This window comes from Martes martes (genome assembly GCF_963455335.1).
Source record: "Martes martes genome assembly, chromosome: 7".
In the NCBI taxonomy this organism is placed as follows: Eukaryota; Metazoa; Chordata; class Mammalia; order Carnivora; family Mustelidae; genus Martes; species Martes martes.
In genome coordinates, this window is record NC_137894.1 from 63078004 (window position 1) to 63096768 (window position 18765).

Below are 18765 nucleotides of genomic sequence, written 5' to 3' on the forward strand. Positions count from 1 at the left end.
TTTCCATTTCTCTACCCTCTATCCCAAGCAGAGGGAGTGACAGGCAGAAGGAGAGGGAGAAGCAGGCTCCCCGCCAAGTGGAGAGCCTGACATGGTGCTCAATCCCAGGACCCTGGGACCATGATCTGAGCGAAAGGCAGATGCCCAACTGACTGAGGCACCCAGGAGCCCAGAAAAGATTATGTTCTAAAGAAGCAATGGGAGCACCTGGGTGACTCAGTTGATTAGGTGTTCAACTCTTGATTTTGGCTCAGGTCATGATCTTGGGGTCTTGAGATCCAGTGCTGCATCAGGCTCTGCACTGAGCATGGCGCTTGCCTGGGATTCTTTCTCCCTCTTCCTCTGCTCCTCTTCCCCTCCCTCTCTAAAAATAAATAAGTAAATAAAAAGGAAGGAGGAAAGAAATGATGTAGTTACTATTATTATTATTTATTTTGGTGAAGTTTCTTAAATGATTAGAGCTTTTAGAGGAAATATCTATATTTATAAAAATACATTAAAAGTTTTTTCAAATAAGTGTAGATATACTTAATTTTTTCTCTTAGGCATCCTTTAAGACAGTAGTGGGACACTGTAACTTTGTTGCCTGTTTTAATAAACCATTTATTGAAACATTACCTTGCTTATTTATTTGTATTTTGTCTATGGCTGCTTTTGCGCCAGAACAGTTGAGTACGGCCTCCAACCCTAAAATATTCACTCTGACCCTTTAAGAAAAAGTTTTCAAAGAAACAAGTTATATAAAATTGGGCATGGTTTTTGGGGGTAGGAAAAAAATACTTAAGTTAGCATAATATCAAATTCTATTACTGGAAATTGCTACTAAAGATACATAAACTTCTAATGGTACATTGGTTTATAATTTCTTTCATTGTCATATTTTATAGGGCCACAGTTAAGAAAAAAGGAATCAAAATAGCGTCTTGAATTAGAAAATACCTAGGGAGAGTAGGATAGTTAGTACTCACTGGGTTTGAGGGTTTAATTGGTGTCTGTTTCTCTCGCTTTTTAAGAACTATACTTAAAAAGTTCTGTGTTTTAGTGGTTTTTCCAGGGATTACTATATGCATCCTTTCTATATCAAAGTCTACTTAGAAATAATCTTGTAGTCCTTCATGTGAAATATAGAACTTTACCGAGGTGTGATGCCATTAGCATTGCCTCATCTTTTGTTGTGTATTTTATTTATATATAAATCCTAATATTTTTAGTATTATTTTGCTTTAAAAAGCTTTATTTTAAGAACATAAGAGAAATGGGATCGGGAGGGAGACAAACCATGAGAGACTCTTAATCTCACAAAACAAACTGAGGGTTGCTGGGAGGAGGGGGGTAGGGAGAGGGTGGTTGGGTTATGTACATTGGGGAGGGTATGTGCTATGGTGAGTGCTGTGAAGTGTGTAAACCTGGCAATTCACAGATCTGTACCCCTGGGGCTAATAATACATTATATGTTAATACAAAATTAAAAATTAAAGAAAAAATAGGGGAAAAAAAAAGAGAACATAAGAGAAGAATATATTATGGTCTCTTGTATTTACCATATTCTTAACCTTTTCTAGTGCTCTTCATTCCTTCCTAAGGATTCTAGTTTCTTTTTTTTTCTCTTTTTCTTTCTTCTTTTTTTTTTTTCTTAAGAGGGAGAGTGAGAGAGAGTGTGTGCGAGTTGTGGGGGCAGGGGCAGAGGGAAAGGGAGAGAGAGAGTCTTCTTTTCTTAAAGATCTTAAAGATCTATTTATTTATTTGAGAGAGAGAGCAGGGGGAGGGGTAGAATGAGAGGGAAAGAATCTTAAGCAGACTCCTTGCTGTGTGTGGAGCCCCACTCATGGCTCGATCTCACAGCCCTGAGATCATGAGCTGAGCCAAAACCAAGTGAGTTGGTTAACTAACCGAGCCACCCAGGTGCCCCTAGGTTCTGATCTCTATCTTGATCATTATTTTCCCTTCAGCTAAGAGAACTTCCTTTAACATTTCTTGAAATGCAGGTCTTCTAACAACACATTTTTTTCAACTTTTGTTTATCTAAAAGCATTTTTATTTCATACTCATTTTTGAGGTATGTTTTTACTGAATATAGAAATTCAAGAAACCCCTGGGTGACTGGCTTGGTGGTTAAGTGTCTCCCTTCGGCTCAGGTCATGATCCCAAAGTCCTGGGATTGAGTCCCGCATCGGGCTTCCTGCATAGTGGGGAGCTTCCCTGTACCTCCGGCTGCCTGTACTTTCTCTCTCTGACAAATAAATAAATAAAATCTTTAAAAAAAAAAAAAAGAAAGAAAGAAAGAAAGAAAGAAATTCAAGTTGATTTTTTTTCTATCATTTTAAAAATACAATTCCACTGTTTTATAGACTTCGTTGATTCTGAGCTAGCCATCATTATTTTTGTTGTGCCTTTGTATTACTGTGTGGTGGTTTTTTTTTTGTTTTGTTTTTTGTTTTTTAAGTAAGCTCTATGCCTGTGTGGAGCTTGAACTCATAACCCTGAGATCAAGCATTGTGTGCTCTACTAACTGAGCTAGGCAGGTACTGATAGTATGCTTTTTTTTTTTTTTTTTTTGTAACTGCTTTTTAGGTTTTTTCTATAGCTTTGGTTTTCATGAGTTTCACTAAGATATACCTTGAAGTGGTCTCCTGGGTTTTTTTGTATTTGTCCTGCTTGAGATTCCCTGAGGTTCTTCAATATGTGGGTTGATGTTTTCCACCAAATTTGGGAAATTTTCAGCCTTCATTCAAATTCAGATATTATTCAAATTTTTTCTGCCCTGCTCTCTTTTTTTTCCTTCTGGAATTCAAGATACATGCATTTCAGACTGCTTTATATTATCCCATAGATCACTGAAGTTCTATTCAGTTTTTTTGCAGTACTTTTTCTCTATCAGTTTGTTTAATGTCTTTGATCTGTCTTCAAATTCATTGACCCTTTTTCTACGGTGTTTAGTCTGTTGTTCAAAACCCATCCAGTGTATTTTTCATTTGAGACGTGTTTTGAGTTTTAGAATTTCTGTTTGGTTCTTTTTTTAGTTTCCATTTCTCTACTGGATGTCTCCATTTTTTTCCTTTAAATTGTGTGTGTGTGTGTGTGTGTGTGTGTGTGAGAGAAACAGTTGTTTACAGGTCCTTGTATGTGGTTTCAGCAGGTGGGTCATCTTTGAGTCTGTTTCTGTTGATTGCTTTTTTCTTTGATTATGGGTATTATTTCCTTCTATGTCTAGTAATTTTATTGTGTGCTATATGAATGCTATAGTATAGAAGTATGGTTTTGTTTTTAAAGGGCGCTGAGTTTTATTCGGGCAGACAGTTAAATTACTGGTGAATGCTCTTGATTCTGTCAGACTTGATTTTATGCTGTCAGGACAGGTTAGTTTTGATTTTGTTTTTCATCTGAAGGCATGGCCCTTAACTATACGGTATGGTCCCTACTTCTAAAGTAGGCCTTGTAGCATCTGATCTTAATGCCCAGGATGGTCAGTAAAGATTCTCTATTGTGGCTGGCCCAAAGATGCATTGTTTTCAAGTGCTTTATGACCTGTTTCTTTTCAGCTCTCAGCCCTGCAGCAGCAAGTGCTTTCTGTTAGCCCCTCTAGAGTCTTATCCTGTGTGTATATTAGCTGAGGCCTCAGCCAAAGACCCAAGAGGAATATCCATGCAGATCTCTCTCCTCCATTTCACCCCACACAGCTTCTTTCTCTGTAGTATTCTGTCTTACAAATTCCAACCATCTTAGCAGCCCAAACTCTGATGATCTCTGCCTCCTCTGCTCACTGAGATTGCCCATCTCATGTGTATAGCCCTTCTTTCAAGACTTAGTCTTGTGCTGCTGGTTGTCCAGTGCCTGAAAACTGTTGTCTTATATATTTTTGTCCATATTAAAAGAAGTTTGGGGTGTGAGAGGGTTAAGTCCAGTACTGGCTTCTATGTCATGGCTAGTAGTGGAAATTTGTGTTGCTCTTTTGAAATTATATAAATGGATCTCCAAATTTGAAGGATGTGGAGTTCACAGGCCAGGTCTTACGAGCCACATGAGAACATCATTTTAATAGTCTCTTTAGATATGTATCTGTATTGCTCAGAGGGTGGGGATGGTTCTACTGGCTCGTATTTGAACAGTATGCAAGCATGTTATATCTGTTTGTATATGCAGAACAAAGGAACATTAAAATGTTGTATCATTGTTTTATATTTAATGTTCATACTTCAAGATGATTAATATTTTTATGGGCACTTACCAATTAGAGTTTCATAACTCTACTTTACTTATATTACTGTAAGTAAACATTCATCAGGATCCCCTGAATATGAGCAAACTATGTATTCATGAAGCTCAATATATTGGCTAGGGCCAGTAGTTCTACATTTAAATGTTTTTGTTTTTTCAGCATGAATCTTGGATTCTTTTTTCATTTAAGGATTAACACTTAACTTTGACAACTTCAGTATATATTGAACACCTACTATTTTCTAGCTTATATCATAATTCATTAGTTAATATTCTTACTTAGCCTCCAAAACAATCATGCAGGGTAAATGGCATTATTCCTGTTTTTCAGATGAAGACTAGGGCTTTTAGAAGTCACTAACCCAAAATCATACAGTTAATTACAGAATCGTGATTTAAGTCCTGGTCTAATTCCAAAGCTTATGCTTTTTATTCTGTCTTTTATTCTCTTGGCTATGCAGCAGAACCACTTTTGGAGCTTTTAATGAATATAGATACCTGCGTACCACCCCCATATGCAGTATGTCCGGGGTGGTATCTGTAATGGCACAGTGCTTCCAGAGTTGAGGACTGTTGCTTATTAGTACCATGTAACTTCTCGCTAGTCATAGTCACTGGATTGTGATGCCCTGTAAGACAAAAACTGGAAGGTTTGAACATTTTTGAGGTTGTAGCCCTGTTGTTGGAAAAAGGAAATGCGGACAGTTCTTTTTCGGCTCTCAGAGTAGGGACTGCAACTGAGGTCTAATAGAGAAGTGAAGGAGGATTAACCCTAAACCTTCTATCACCTTTCATAAGCATCTCAGTGAGTTTCTCCAGAAATGACTACTTTGAATTTTTAAATCAAGTGAAATGTATATCTTCTGTCATGAGTTTCAGTTTCCTCATCTGTGAAAGGCTTATTTATCTCACATAGATTTGAGGGTGACATTAGTGCCTGTTTTATACCAAACAGTCAGAAAATAGGAACTACTGTTATTATTAGCAGTACATTATTGCCTCCTTTGGAATTGCCAAATGTAGTCCCAGCCATCAGCCCCCCACACCCTAACCAATTATTCCTAATATTTTAACTGTTGTGTCTCTAATATAGATCCTTCTTTCTTCTCTGACCTCCTTTCTAACACTTCTCCCTCACTCCTTTCTTTGCAGTTCCTCAGATATGCTATGTATCTCCTGTCTCAAGGCCTTTGTGTGAACTTGGTGGTCTTTGCCTGAATGCTTTCCCTCCGTGTTGGTTCAAACATGATTTAAAGTGATTTAAACACTCTGCTCAAATGTCTCTTCTTTGAAAATGGCTCTCCTAAAAAAAATAATAAATAAATAAAACAAATAATAATAATAAAAAAAGAAAATGGCTCCCCTGACCAAGCTATATAAAGTAGAATCTTCCACCACTCTCTGTCATATCTCCCTGTTTTACTTTATACATAGCACTTTTCACTCTGACATTTATATTTTATACATATTCTTGTTTACTTATTATCTACCCAACAAGAATGTAAGCTTCATGGGGACAGTAACTTGGTCTATTTTGTTCACTGTTGAATCTCCAGCTTTTTATAACAGTGCCTAGCATATAATAGAGACTTAATAGATATTGTTGAATGATTGAATTTTCATACAGATAGCTCTCCTTTATAAAAAATATAAAACGCAGAACCTGAGTAGTAGGGTAAAATCTCTGTGCCACAATTTTGTTTCCTGTGTTTTGTCTTTATCATAACTAGGCTTTGTCATTTTATCTTTGGTACTTTTCCTTAATAATGGCTTTATCAGTGATATATATTTTTTAGTAGCCTAGGTGTTAATATTATCTGATAGCAGCCTGGTATTATCTGTTGATTGGTATACTTTCCCCTGGCTCTTAATGATCCTCAATGGAGAGGACCAGGGTAAAATACATAGAAAGTTAGAAATGCTTTGATATAAATTATTGTTTGCTCTTGCCCTACTGCTTAGTACTTCCCTGAGAATTTACTCTATCATGTAGATGTAAAAAGGCATAACACAAAATTGTTTATAATGACAAATTGAAAGTTATATGTGTTAATTCATTAAATTTATTATATCCGTAAAGTATGGTATATAGTTGTTAAAAATGATAATGTTGAACTGTATTTATTAACATACAAATATATTTATGATTTTTTAAATGAAAAAAGCAGGGTACAAGAAAGCAAGTATAATATCTCATTTTTGTGGAATAAACATTAGATACTTACATGTATATAGAAAAAGAATTTGAAGAACTCTGTAGAAATTGGAGAGTGAGATTAGCACTGTCACTTATCTTCAAGCCCACTAGTAGTTTTCTAGGTCATCATTTGTTCTGACCCCTGGGGGAAGTCTCTAACTGTCTTGTCCTAGGTCATGATCTCAGGGTCATGAGATTGAGTCCCATGTCTGGCTCTGTGCTGAGCATGGAACCTGCTTAAGACTCTCTCTCCCTCTCCCTCTACCCCTCCCCGCGAAAAAAGAGAGAAAGAAAGAATTCATCAGGTGTGTTATATTAGCAAACAACCCCCCAATTGCAGTCACTTTATTTATTTATTGTTCATTTTACAGTCTGATATAGGTTGGATGATTATCTTGTAGCTGTCCTCCAAGTAGTGTCTCTCTCATTATTTGATAACATTCATCTTCACATGTAGCATTCTGAGTTGCAGCAGGGAGGGAAGAGAGATTGTGGGTGATTTGCACAGATTTTATTGCCATACCTGGAAGTGGCACATACAGTTTTGCTTATATGCTCAGATCAGAACCTAGTCATATGGCCCCTAACTGTAAGGAAGGCTGATCTTCCTCTGATGAGATAAGAGCACATTATCTCTGCCACCAAAGTTTTAGAAGAATAAAATGTGCCACTAATCATATCTTACAGATGGGTTCTCTGTTTTTTTCTTCTTACCTGTTTCCGTTCTCTCTAATTTCTTTGCTTTCTTGTTTCTATCTTGTTAAGCTGCCCAGGGAAACTATAGCGTTAGTGATAGTGAGTGGAAAATGATCTTTCACTGTTGCCTTCATTTCTTAAGGGAGAATAAAGTCCCCACTAGAAGTATGTACATCTTTCTTAGTAAAGCTCTTTGTACAAAATATAAATTTTCCCTCTTCAAAAATAAAATGCATTGTTCCATCAGTCATATTTAATTTTTATTTAAAATCTGAGCAACTTAGAGTAGCATATTCTCATTGCTTTACCTAATCTGTAAATGTCGATTTTTATTTGTACTATCAATAGAAAAAGATCTTGCTGTATCTGAAGAGATTCATTTATTTTTTCATTCATCAAATCTTAGTTGAGCTTTTGTTATGTGCCGTTTATTCTGGGTGATGGGGGTATAGTAGTGTCCAAAACATATGAGTTCCATCTATTTTATATCCTGGTCAGATTTATTGGTCACCAAAATCTGTGATGGATAGTACAATGTATCACTTAGTAACCGTAAGTTAATTAGTTAATATATCAACTATAAAGATTACAAAATTAAAATAAGCATCATAGGATTAGTGCAGTGCAGATAGATTCATGGTGGTTGGTTTTTGGAAATCATATTGTCAGGAATAATATGGATCTCTTTTCTTTTAGCTCTAAGGAAACCCTCTATTTCCGTTTCTCAATATGAAAGTCATCAAGCAATCTCCCATATTCCAACTGGACAACCTCTCTCCCCAAATATGGCTCCAGGTATGAAGTCTAATTCTTAAAATTCCATTTGAAAACCAGTTTACTGGTCAAGTGTTATTAGATAGTGAATAAAACATGTCATTTAGTAACATGGTGAAGTAGCATTCATTCTTCTAGTTAATGTTGCATATTTCCCAGTGATTGATCAAAGCTCAGGGATAAATAATCCTTTAAAAGTACACTTTGTCTGAAGTGTTCTGAAGAGCAGAAGAATTATTTGTTCTGCCTGTCTGGACTATGTTCCCTTTCATCTCTGCCAGTCTGTTTGTGTTTACCCTTTTCAAAATGTGTTGAAATTTATCTCACAGAGTCCTATTAACAACTACATCCATCTGTATTCAACTCCCTACTCCTTACTTATAAACGTATCTGTCTTCTACTGAATATGTATTTGATTTTATAGAAATGTTCCTCTAAAATGAGAATTGATATGATTAAAATTAATTATAGTAAGGATCTAAATCAAGGCTTTGATGAGGAAGAAAGGGAGTGGGGGGAAGGAAAGTTTTATCCAGGAGTTAACTAATAAGAAAGAATCAAGAGTTAGCATGGGGGCCTGGCAGGTTCGGTCAGTAGAGCCTGTGACTCTTGGTCTCTGGGGTTTGTGAGTTTGAGCCCCAGACTGGGTGTAAAGATTACTTAATAAAACCTTTATGGGGTGCCTGGCTGGCACAGTCCTTTAAGTGTCTGCCTTTGGCTCAGGTCATGATTCCAGGGTCCTAAGATCCAGTCCCACATCGGACTCCCTGCTCAGAAGGAAGCCTGCTTCTCCCTCTCCCTCTGCCTGCCACTCCCCCTGCTTGTGCTCTTTTTCTCTCTGTCAAATAAATAAAATCTTTTAAAAATATTTAAACAATCTTTAAAAGAGAGAGAAATAATCAAGATTTAATACTGGCTTACTCAGTCAGTAGAGTCTATGACTCTTGATCTTGGGCTCCTGAGTTTCAGCCCCACATTGGGTGTAGAGATTACTTAAAAATAAATAAGTGAAAAAAAATTAACAGTTCTGAGTCACTGTGTAGATGAAAATGAGATGGGATGCCTGGGTGGCTCAGTTGGTTAAGCATCTTCATTTAGCTCTAGTCATGATTCCAGGGTCCTGGGATCAAGTCCCACATTGGATTCCTTGCTCAGCGGAGAACCTGCTTCTCTCTCTCCCTCTGCCTTCCTCTCCCCTGCTTGTGCATGCACACAGTCTCTCTCTCCCACCCCCAACAAATAAATAAATAAACGCTTTAAGAAAGAAAAGAAAATGACTTAGAGACCAGAGATTTCTGATAGCAATACAGAGTTTGAAGGGAGAAGAAGATACAGGTCTTTTTTCTTTTTCAATTTTTTAAAAGATTTTATTTTTTTATTTGACAGAGACATAGTGAGAGAGGGAACACAACCAGGGGGAGTGGGAAAAGGAGAAGCAGGCTTCTCGCTGAGCAGGGAACTCATGCGGGGCTGGATCCTAGGACCCTGGGGTCATGATCTGAGTCGCAGGCAGATGCTTAATGACTAGGCCACCCAGGTGTCCCAAAGATACAAGTCTTTTTTTTTTCTTTTTCAAAGATTTTATTTATTTATTTGACAGAGAGATAGAGAGAGCAAAGTAGGCAGGGAGGAAGGCAGAGGGAGAGGGAGAAGCAGGCTTTCTGCTGAACAGGGAGCCTGACATGGGTCTCAATCCCAGGACCCTGGGATCATGACCTAGGCAGATGCTCAACCAACTGAACCACCCAGGCGCCCCCAAAGATACAGGTCTTAATCCCATTTAAATCTTTGGGTTTCTATTATGTATTTCTCTGTTGGATACGTCTATAAAATCAATACTAGAGATACTTACCTAGAAATGATTAGTGAACTTCTCACAGCTAAAATCACATTAGCTGTCATATTTGATTAAAGAAGTTAGAATAAACCCTCCTCCCCCCAAAAACCCTACCTGAGTACTCAGTTTCAAACAACAGTTGTCTTACCTTTTCTAAAGCAGGTCTTGTGAAATTCCTCAGCAAAGTATGACTTTGGTTTGATGTTTTTATGCTGTAGATTCTCATGGACATCACAATGGAAATGCTGGAACTTCAAAACAGAACCCTTCCAACCCTCTTCAGCGTTTAATTCCAGGCCCGAACTTGGAGAGTATACCCAGAATTCAAGCAGATATACTAAAGCAGGCTACCAAGGATAGAGTCGGTGATTTCCATAAGTTGAAGCAAAGTAAGAATCAGTTGATGAATGTTATGCTGAAAAGATTTAAATATAATATGTTTACAAGGATTAGTTAAGATCTTCATTATTATAGTCTCTAATGAGTGTGAAGTTATATGCATATAGAGAGAAGGTATGATGGTGATGAAATTAAAAGGAAAGCAAGTTTTAAATGGATAGACACATATTAAAGAAGACTTTAAAAAGCTTCTCATGTTTTCCATTATTAAATAATGAACTTCAGGTGAGTTGATTTTTTTAAAATGCTGTTCTTATGACTATAAAATTTTTTTGAGAAGTGAAAAAAGATATGTTTTGTTAGGCTAATGAATGAAAACTTTGCTTAGGAGGAGAAGATAAGTAGTTTTGATAAATGGATTCTCGGAGATATGCAGATCTGGGGAGACTGCCATAGTAGAAGGCTCAATGCTGCTTCCTTTTCTGTTCCCTCCAGTTGCAATTTGCTTCATTTAAGTGTTAGGAGAGAAGTGAAAGAAATTGAACACATTTGTAGTACCATGTAATGCATTATCACTGCTTAATTGTTTCAGGGGTATCAACTTTGATAAGTGGACAGTAGCTGTTAATCTGTGTAACTCTCTAATTGGCAGGTTCTTAGGAAGTGCGAGAAATTCCGGTAGTAAAGTTTGAACAGGACATATCTCTTAGGTCAGTTTTCTTAAAGTATACTTTTCACTACTTTTGCTTTACAAAGCTTTTTCCCTTCAACTTCTGAACAGACAGAATGTCTCAAAGCTGCAGTTTGCCTTTGTTGGCTTTTTATGATGGCTTCTATGGCAACAACTGTTCAGAGCAGTGTTTAGGCAGGTACTTGTGCACAGGTTCCTTGTACAGTGAGGACTGCACAGTGTTATATTTTTAAATCTATTCAACATATTTTTATTGGTCTCTTGACAGTTGTTCATATTTCTTCATCTATATGAATATATACTTTGCATATATTATTTCCTTGGTCTTTGGTTTTTTTTTCCCTAGTGATAGTTTTTATTTATTTATTTGTTTATTTATTTTTTATTATGTGCACTGGGTGTTATACTTTGCATACATTTAACTCATTTTCTCCTTCCTTGATATTTTAAAGTGTATCCATGTAGACTGAATGAGGTATCATCTGAAAAACATTTTTTTAAAAAGTCTTGCTTATTTTATTTTTGGACACACGTCAGAAAGAGAGATTGAGAGAGAACGAGTGGAGGGAGAGGAGGAGAGGGAGAAGCAGACTCCCCACTGAGCAGGGAGCCCAATGCAGAACTCGATTCCAGGACCCTGGGATCATGACCTAAGCCAAAGACTGATGCTTAGCTGACTGAGCCACTCAGGCACCCTGAATTTTTATCAAACAAATGTGGCTAATTTTTTTTGAAGATTTTATTTGCAGGTAATCTCTACACCCAGCCTAGGTCTCAAGCTCACAACCCTGAAATCAAGAGTTGCATGTTTTTCCGACAGAGCCAGCCAGGTGCTCCTAATGTTTAAATACAATGAAGGGCGCTTGAGTGGCTCAGTTGGTTAAGAGTCCGACTGTTGATTTCTGCTTGGGTCATGGTCACAGGGTCGTGGGATCGAGGCATGACCCTCTGAAATAAATAAATCTTTAAAAAAAAATACACTTAGAGGAAAATATTTTCCTCTAAGTCTTGTTGAGGAATTGGCCTGAAAACTTTTATCTGAACAGAAAGAGATAGTAAGCGTAAAACAAAATACCTTTATTCAATATCTTAATTCATTTAAGACTTTATTCTAAACTTATAGTTTATCCTGAAAAACTTTTTATTTTTCCCATATCTGTATTTTTTTTTTTACTGATCTTTGAGTAAAGAATGTGATTGGAAAATAATTGCCAGGAAATTAGTATTCTCTACAACTTATTTAAAAGAGCCTGTTGAATTTTAAAGTCTTATTCCAAATTCTTTTCATTGTATATATAGAGTTGAAATCAATGGGAGCACTATTTTGTGCTTTATATTAGCATTATCTTTACATACATTTTAACCTATCAAATAGTTACACAGTTGTCGTATTAAATAGATACATACATATACACACATGTATAGACACATACATTCCATTGTGCTTAAGCAATAATAAAAGTTCATTTAGCTTAACTCTTTTTTATTGACTATTTAAATTATGTCATATTTTTTCATGTTAGTTGTCATGGCTGTCAATATCTTATCTTCATATTATTTCCTGCTTCTCCTACTTTGAGGATATTCCTTTAAAAGTAGTCCCCAAACTGAAATTCCTAGGTCAAAGTACCTGACAAGCTTCTTTATAGTTCCAGTTACATATTGTCAGATTGTTCTCCAGAACAGTTTCACTATGTCACTGGAGATTTTTTTTTTTTTTAAATAACTGTATCCTTTAATGGCAATAATACAATTATTGGATTAAGAGACCACAGGAGAAAGGGCAGGTGTCACCGGAGATTTTAAACTTATTTATTTCCCTGTGGCCTGACCACATTAGCTTTTTAACTCTTTTATGAGACATTTAGAATATAATGATTCCTTAAAAATGTTTTAATAAACATTTACTTCCTAGTAGCTTCTCCATTTTTATGTGAGGAATTTTACTGTAATTATTTCTTGGTATATAATCTGTGTATCAGTTTGACCACTTAGCCTGATAACTTTGGATATTGATCCTATATCTTTGTGTCAAATCTTTATATGTAATTCAGATATTAACCTTTTAAAAATTACCTTTGCCACAGTTTTACTCTTCCATTGCCTTTCCTGATATGAGACTTTATTATATTTTATCATGCAAGAATTTTTTTAATTAAAAATAATTTTTAAACTGTGGCAGAATGCACATAAAATTTACCAAAGTGTACATTTTGTGGCATTTAGTACATTCATAATGTTGGGTGATCGTCACAATTATCTAGTTCTAGAACATTTTCATCACCCCAAAAGAAAAACCTGTATCCATTAAGCAGTCACTCCTGGTTCTCTCCTACCCACAGTCCCTGGCAAAGATTAATCGCTTTCTGACTTGAGGGGTTCACCTATTCTGAATCTTTCATATAAATGGAATCACAATATGTGACCTTTTGTGTCTGGCTACTTATACTTACCATGATGTTTTCCAGATTCATCCTGTTATAGCATGTATCAGTATTTTATTTTTATGGCTAAATTACATTCAGTTGTATGAATACTTTTTGTTTATCCATTTATCTGAATTTCAATTGTTTCCACTTTCGGCTGTTATGAATAGTGCTCTATGAACATTGATTTGCAAGTTTTTGTTGAATACTTGTTTTGATTCTTTCAAGTGTATACGTAGATATGGAATTGCTGGGCTATATGGTAATTCTATGTTTAGCTTTATAAAGGAACTGCCAAACTATTTTCCAAAATGGTAGCTGTACCATTTTACAGTCCTACCAGCATGTAAGACAGTTATTTCTCCACATCCCTGCCAAAACTTAGTACTTTCTGGGGTTTGTTGTTTTATTTTTCACTGTTGTCATCCTAGTGGATGTGAAGTGGTATCGCACTGTGATTTTCTTTTCTTTTTTTAAAGATTTTGTTTTCAAGTAATCTCTGCGTCCACTGTGAGGCTCAAACTTACAACACTGAGATCAACAGTCATATGTTCCACTGTCTGAGACGGACAAGTGCCCCTCATTATGATTTCCATTTGCATATCCCTAATGACTAAGGAAATTGAGTATCTTTTCATGTACTCATTGGTCATTTGTATAAATCTTTTCGGGAAAATGTCTATTCAAGTCCTTTGCCCACTTTTTTTTTTTTAATTAAAATATTTTATTTATTTATTTTACAGAGAAAGATCACAAGTAGGCAGAGAGGCAGGCAGAGAGAGAGAGGGAGAAGCAGACTCCCTGCTGAGCAAAGAGCCCGATGCAGGGCTCGATCCCAGGACCTGAGATCATGACCTGAGCTGAAGGCAGCGGCTTAACCCGCTGAGCCACCCAGGCGCCCCCGTTTGCCCACTTTTAAATTGGGTTGCTTGTCTTTGTTGTTGAGTTTTGAGCATTCTCTCTTTTTTAATTTCTATTTTTTTTAAAGATTTTAAACATTTATTTATTGGACAGAGACAGAGAGAGGGGGAGCACAAGCAGTGGGAGCACAAGCAGTGGGAGTAGGAGAGGGAGAAGCGGGCTTCCTGCTAAGCAGGGAGCCTGATGTGGGGCTCGGTCCCAGGACCTCAGGATCATGACCTGAGCTGAAGGCAGACATCCAGTGACAGCCACCCAGGGGCTCCTTGAGCATTCTTTTCTATATTCTGATACTAGACCCTCATCAGATACATGATTTACAATTATTTTTGCCCATTCAGTGGGTGGTCTTTTCACTCTTTGGTAGTGTCCCTTGATGCACAAAGTTTTTAATTTTGATGAAGTTCAAATTATCCCTTGTTTTGTTGTTCATGGTTTTGGTGTCCTATCTAAGAAACCTTTGCCTAATCAAAGCTTATAAAGATTTCCTCCATGTTTTCTTCTAAAAGCTTTATAGTTTTGCCCTTTATATACAGGTTTTGATCTATTTCTTATATTATTTTTAATCTAAGTTTTATATATGATATGAGGTAAGGATCCAGCTTCATTCTTCTGTATGCAGGTATTTGTTGTCCCATACTATTTGCTGAAGAGACTTTTCTTTCTCCATTAAACACTTGTGGCATCCTTGTTCAAAGTTCATGTTTGAGTTTATTCTGGACTCTCAATTCTGTTCCCCAGATGCCCCTACCACACTGTTTTGTAACTTCGTGTTAAGTTTTGAAATCAGGAAGTATGAGTCCTCCAACTTTGTTCTTTATAAAATTATTTTGATGATTTGGGATCTCTTACAATTCCATATGACTCTTAGGGTCTGCTTGTCTACTACTAAAAAGGCAGTTGGCATTTTTTTTTAATTACGTAAGCTCTATACCCAGTGTGGGACTTGAACTCATGAACCTGAGATCGAGACTCACATGCTCTACTGACTGAGCCAGGCAGGTGCTCTAAGGCAATTGCTGAATCTGTAGATTACATTGAGGAATATTGGCATCTGAACAATCGTTAAGTTTCCAGTACATGAAAATGGGTGTCTTTCCATTAATTCAGAGTATCTTTAATTTCTTTCAGCAATGTTTTATAGTTTTCAGAGTACAAGTCTTGTGCCTCCTTGGTTAAGTTTATTCTTAAGCATTTTATTCTTTTTGATGTTATTGTAAATTTAATTCTTTTTCCCTTTCAAATTATTCATTGATAATGCACAGAAATAAGACTTTTTTTCCTTGGCTTTTGAGGTTTTAATTTTTATGCAAATTTCTAAAAATATGTAATATTTGGTTTCATCTTAAAAATTTAGAATGGTATTTTATCTTCATTATTGTAGCAATATAGCTCTGGATCAGTGTTTTTATATATATTATATGTGATATACCTATGTCATACATCAGCATATATAAAGATGTGTGTGCATGTATATATATATACACACACAAAGTCAGTACTTTGAATATGATTCAAAATTTTTGTGCCTATTTTCTATCAACTGCTTTTGTTTTTTTGTTTTGTTTTTTATGTTTTGCCCTCCTTTACCCATTTTTCCCATCCCAACTTCCACCTCTGGCCAACTACCAATCTGCCCACTCTATCTATAAACTTGGGTTTTTTCCTTTTTAAAAAAATTTATAAGAGAAATCATATGGTATTTGTCTTTCTCTGACTTATTTCACTTAATATAATGCCCTCGGGGTACATCCATATTGTCCCAAATGGCAAACTTTCCTTCTTTTTTATGGTTGAATAATATTCCATTGGATATCCGTTTATCCATTGATAGACACTTAGATTGTTTCCAGCTCTCCCTTTTTTAAAAAAAGATTTTAGTGGAGAGAGAGTGCATGTGTGTAAGTGGGGGAGGAGCAGAGGCATAAGCAGATTCCCACTGTGCGTGGAGCCCAGCATGTGGCTTAGTCTCACAACCCTGACATCATGACCTGAGCTGAAATCAAGAGTTGGACGTTAATGCACTGAGCCACCCAAGCACCCCTCCATCTGTTGAGTATTATAAATAATGCTGCAGTGAACATGGGGGTGCATATATCTTTCTGAATTAGTGTTTTCGTTTTCTTTAGATAAATACCCAAAGTAAAATTGCTGGATCATATGATAGTTGTAGTTTTAATTTTTTTTTAAGATTTTATTTATTTATTGACAGAGAGAGATCACAAGTAGGTGGATAGGCAGGCGATGGGGGTGGGGTGGGAACAGGCTCCCTGCTCAGCAGAGAGCCCGATGCACGGGGCTCAGTCCCAGGATCCTGAGATCATGACCTGAGCTGAAGGCAGAGGCTTAGCCCACTGTGCCACCCAGGCACCCCTAGTTTTAATTTTTTGAGGAAATTTCATACTGTTTTCCATGGTGGCTATACCAGTTTACATTTCTACCCACAGCGCTCAAAGATTCCCCTTTCTCCACATTTCTCCAGTTATGGCTGATTTTTGTTTGTTGATCTTCTATCCTGCACCTTACCTGAATTTGATACATTAGGTTTTTATTTGTATGTATTCAGGTATATCCATCTTGACTTTTATGAGAACCTTCATTTCTTTTAATCATCTATTCTTTATCTGGGCATAATATACTCTACTCAGTCCAGGTTGTTGTCTGTGCTTCTGACCAACTGATAGTAGATCTGAGGTTCCAACAACCCCTTCCATAAATTCGATTAATCTGGTAAAGTGGCTCACAGAACTCAGAAACATTTTATTTCCTAGATTACAGGCTTATTATGAAAGGATAGAACTCTGGAATAGCCAGACAGAAGAGATGTATTGGAAGGTATGGAGACAAGGTAGAGTTTGGCTTTCCTCGTTTAGAAAATTCCAAATATTTTAGGAGCTCTCTGCCAGAAAAGGGATGAAGACAAATACATATTTCTTAGCACAAATCAGAATATCACATATGGGTTTGAAACTGCTTTATAATAATTTGAACTTAGAAACTTAAAAAAAAAGTCTAATTTTTTCTCTATTCTTCCAGAATAATTTCACTACATAGTCCTCAGTAACCTTACTGTAGGGGTACCCAGGTGGCTCAGTCACTTAAGCATCTGACTTGATTTTGGCTCAGGTCATGATCTCGGGGTTGTGCAGTCTAGCTGCGGGTAGGGGCTTCGTGCTGAGCATAGAGTCTGCTTGGGATTTTCTCTCTCCTTCTGCTTCTCCCACCCCTTTCCCTCTCTGAAAAAATTAAAAAACAAACAAACAAAAAAAGAAACTGTATTATTTGCTATCTTTAGTCTTTACATCTAAGCCTCCATTTATTCATGCTTTATTGTAGTCTTATGCTTTTCTTTGAATAAATATCTGACTTCCCAAGTTATATTGATGTCTGAATATGTAACTGTTTTTCCTCATTATTTAAAAATGGGATTGTTTTTCTTTATGTTTTCAAATTGTACATCACTATTTTGTAGATTATAATTTACTTTTTGGTATTTCTTATTTCTTGCATCTTTAAATTGCTTATTCAATATGTCCAATAAATTCTTTTTATGAAGATTTTGAGAGATATATTATCATGGTAATTGTGAAAGTGATTTTATTAAATATTTATTTTTCAGAGAGTAAACACTATTTAGTCATAAAGGAAAATTACTTTTTAAGTATAGTTTTGCCTTATAGTTTTCTTTCTTTTATTTTTCTACCTTGTAACTTTCTTGTTTAGTTTTATCCTTCTCAAAATCATATTAAAATCAAATTTAAAAATTTCAAAATAATAGAAAAATGATTTGAAATAAACTTCTAAGATACAAGGAACCTGTAGAGATGACCTAATGCCCTATTACACGAAGTATATAGATCAGTGACCAAGAGCATCCATATCACCTGTTAGGATTTCAGATCTTACCCTAGACCTTATTTATTTATTTATTAAAGGTTTTATTTATTTATTTGACGGACAGAGATCACAAGTAGGCAGGCAGAGAGAGAGGGGGGAGCAGGCTCCCTGCTGAGCAGAGAGCTCGATGCAGGGCTCCATCCCAGGCCCTGGAATCATGACCTGAGCCGAAGACAGAGGCTTAACCCACTGAACCACCCAGGTGCCCCATAGACCTTATTTATATTTACATTATAGTTTGAGACTCTTCTCTAATATGTGAGTCTCTCATTTCCCAGAAAAGAAAAATTAGGTCCAGAAAGTTTAATTTGCTTAAGATAAATAGTGGAACAATCAGGACTATTATCTGTCTTTAGGTTCACTGTTTTTCTGCTTTATCACAGCACCTCCTCTACTTTTGAAGTTTTAGAGAAATTCTTCAATATTTCCTTTTCTTGTTCTTTTTCTAAGAAGTTCCTAATCATACTTTAAAGCCATGCTCTGCTGTCACCTGTTTGGTAAAGTCCTTCTTCATATTTTTACTAATCTTGACCATGTTAATTACTCCTTTCTCATATTTTTTTCAATCTATTGAACATACCTTCATTAGTGTATTTGCCACACTTTTCTGTAATAAACTGCTGTAGGGGAGGAAAAGTTTTCCTTGACCTTCTTAGGGTCTATGATCAGGTCTGAAATTTAAACTGACAAATACTAACGAGAGGAAAGCATACAAATTTATTTAATGTAAATTTTAATGATGCAGGACACTTCATAAGAAAATGAAGACCTGAGA

At 36.2% G+C, this 18765-nt stretch overlaps 1 protein-coding gene across 2 annotated transcripts in view; it reads left to right on the forward strand.

Moving 5' to 3' along the window:
* GOLM2 (golgi membrane protein 2) overlaps positions 1-18765 on the forward strand; it is a 106504-nt gene that overhangs the window by 54500 nt on the left and 33239 nt on the right. For both annotated transcript variants that reach the window (XM_080807884.1, XM_080807885.1), the window contains exons 7-8: positions 7805-7903; positions 9938-10108. In XM_080807884.1, coding sequence (XP_080664010.1) covers positions 7805-7903; positions 9938-10108 — 270 coding nt within the window. The remainder of the gene's footprint in view (positions 1-7804; positions 7904-9937; positions 10109-18765) is intronic.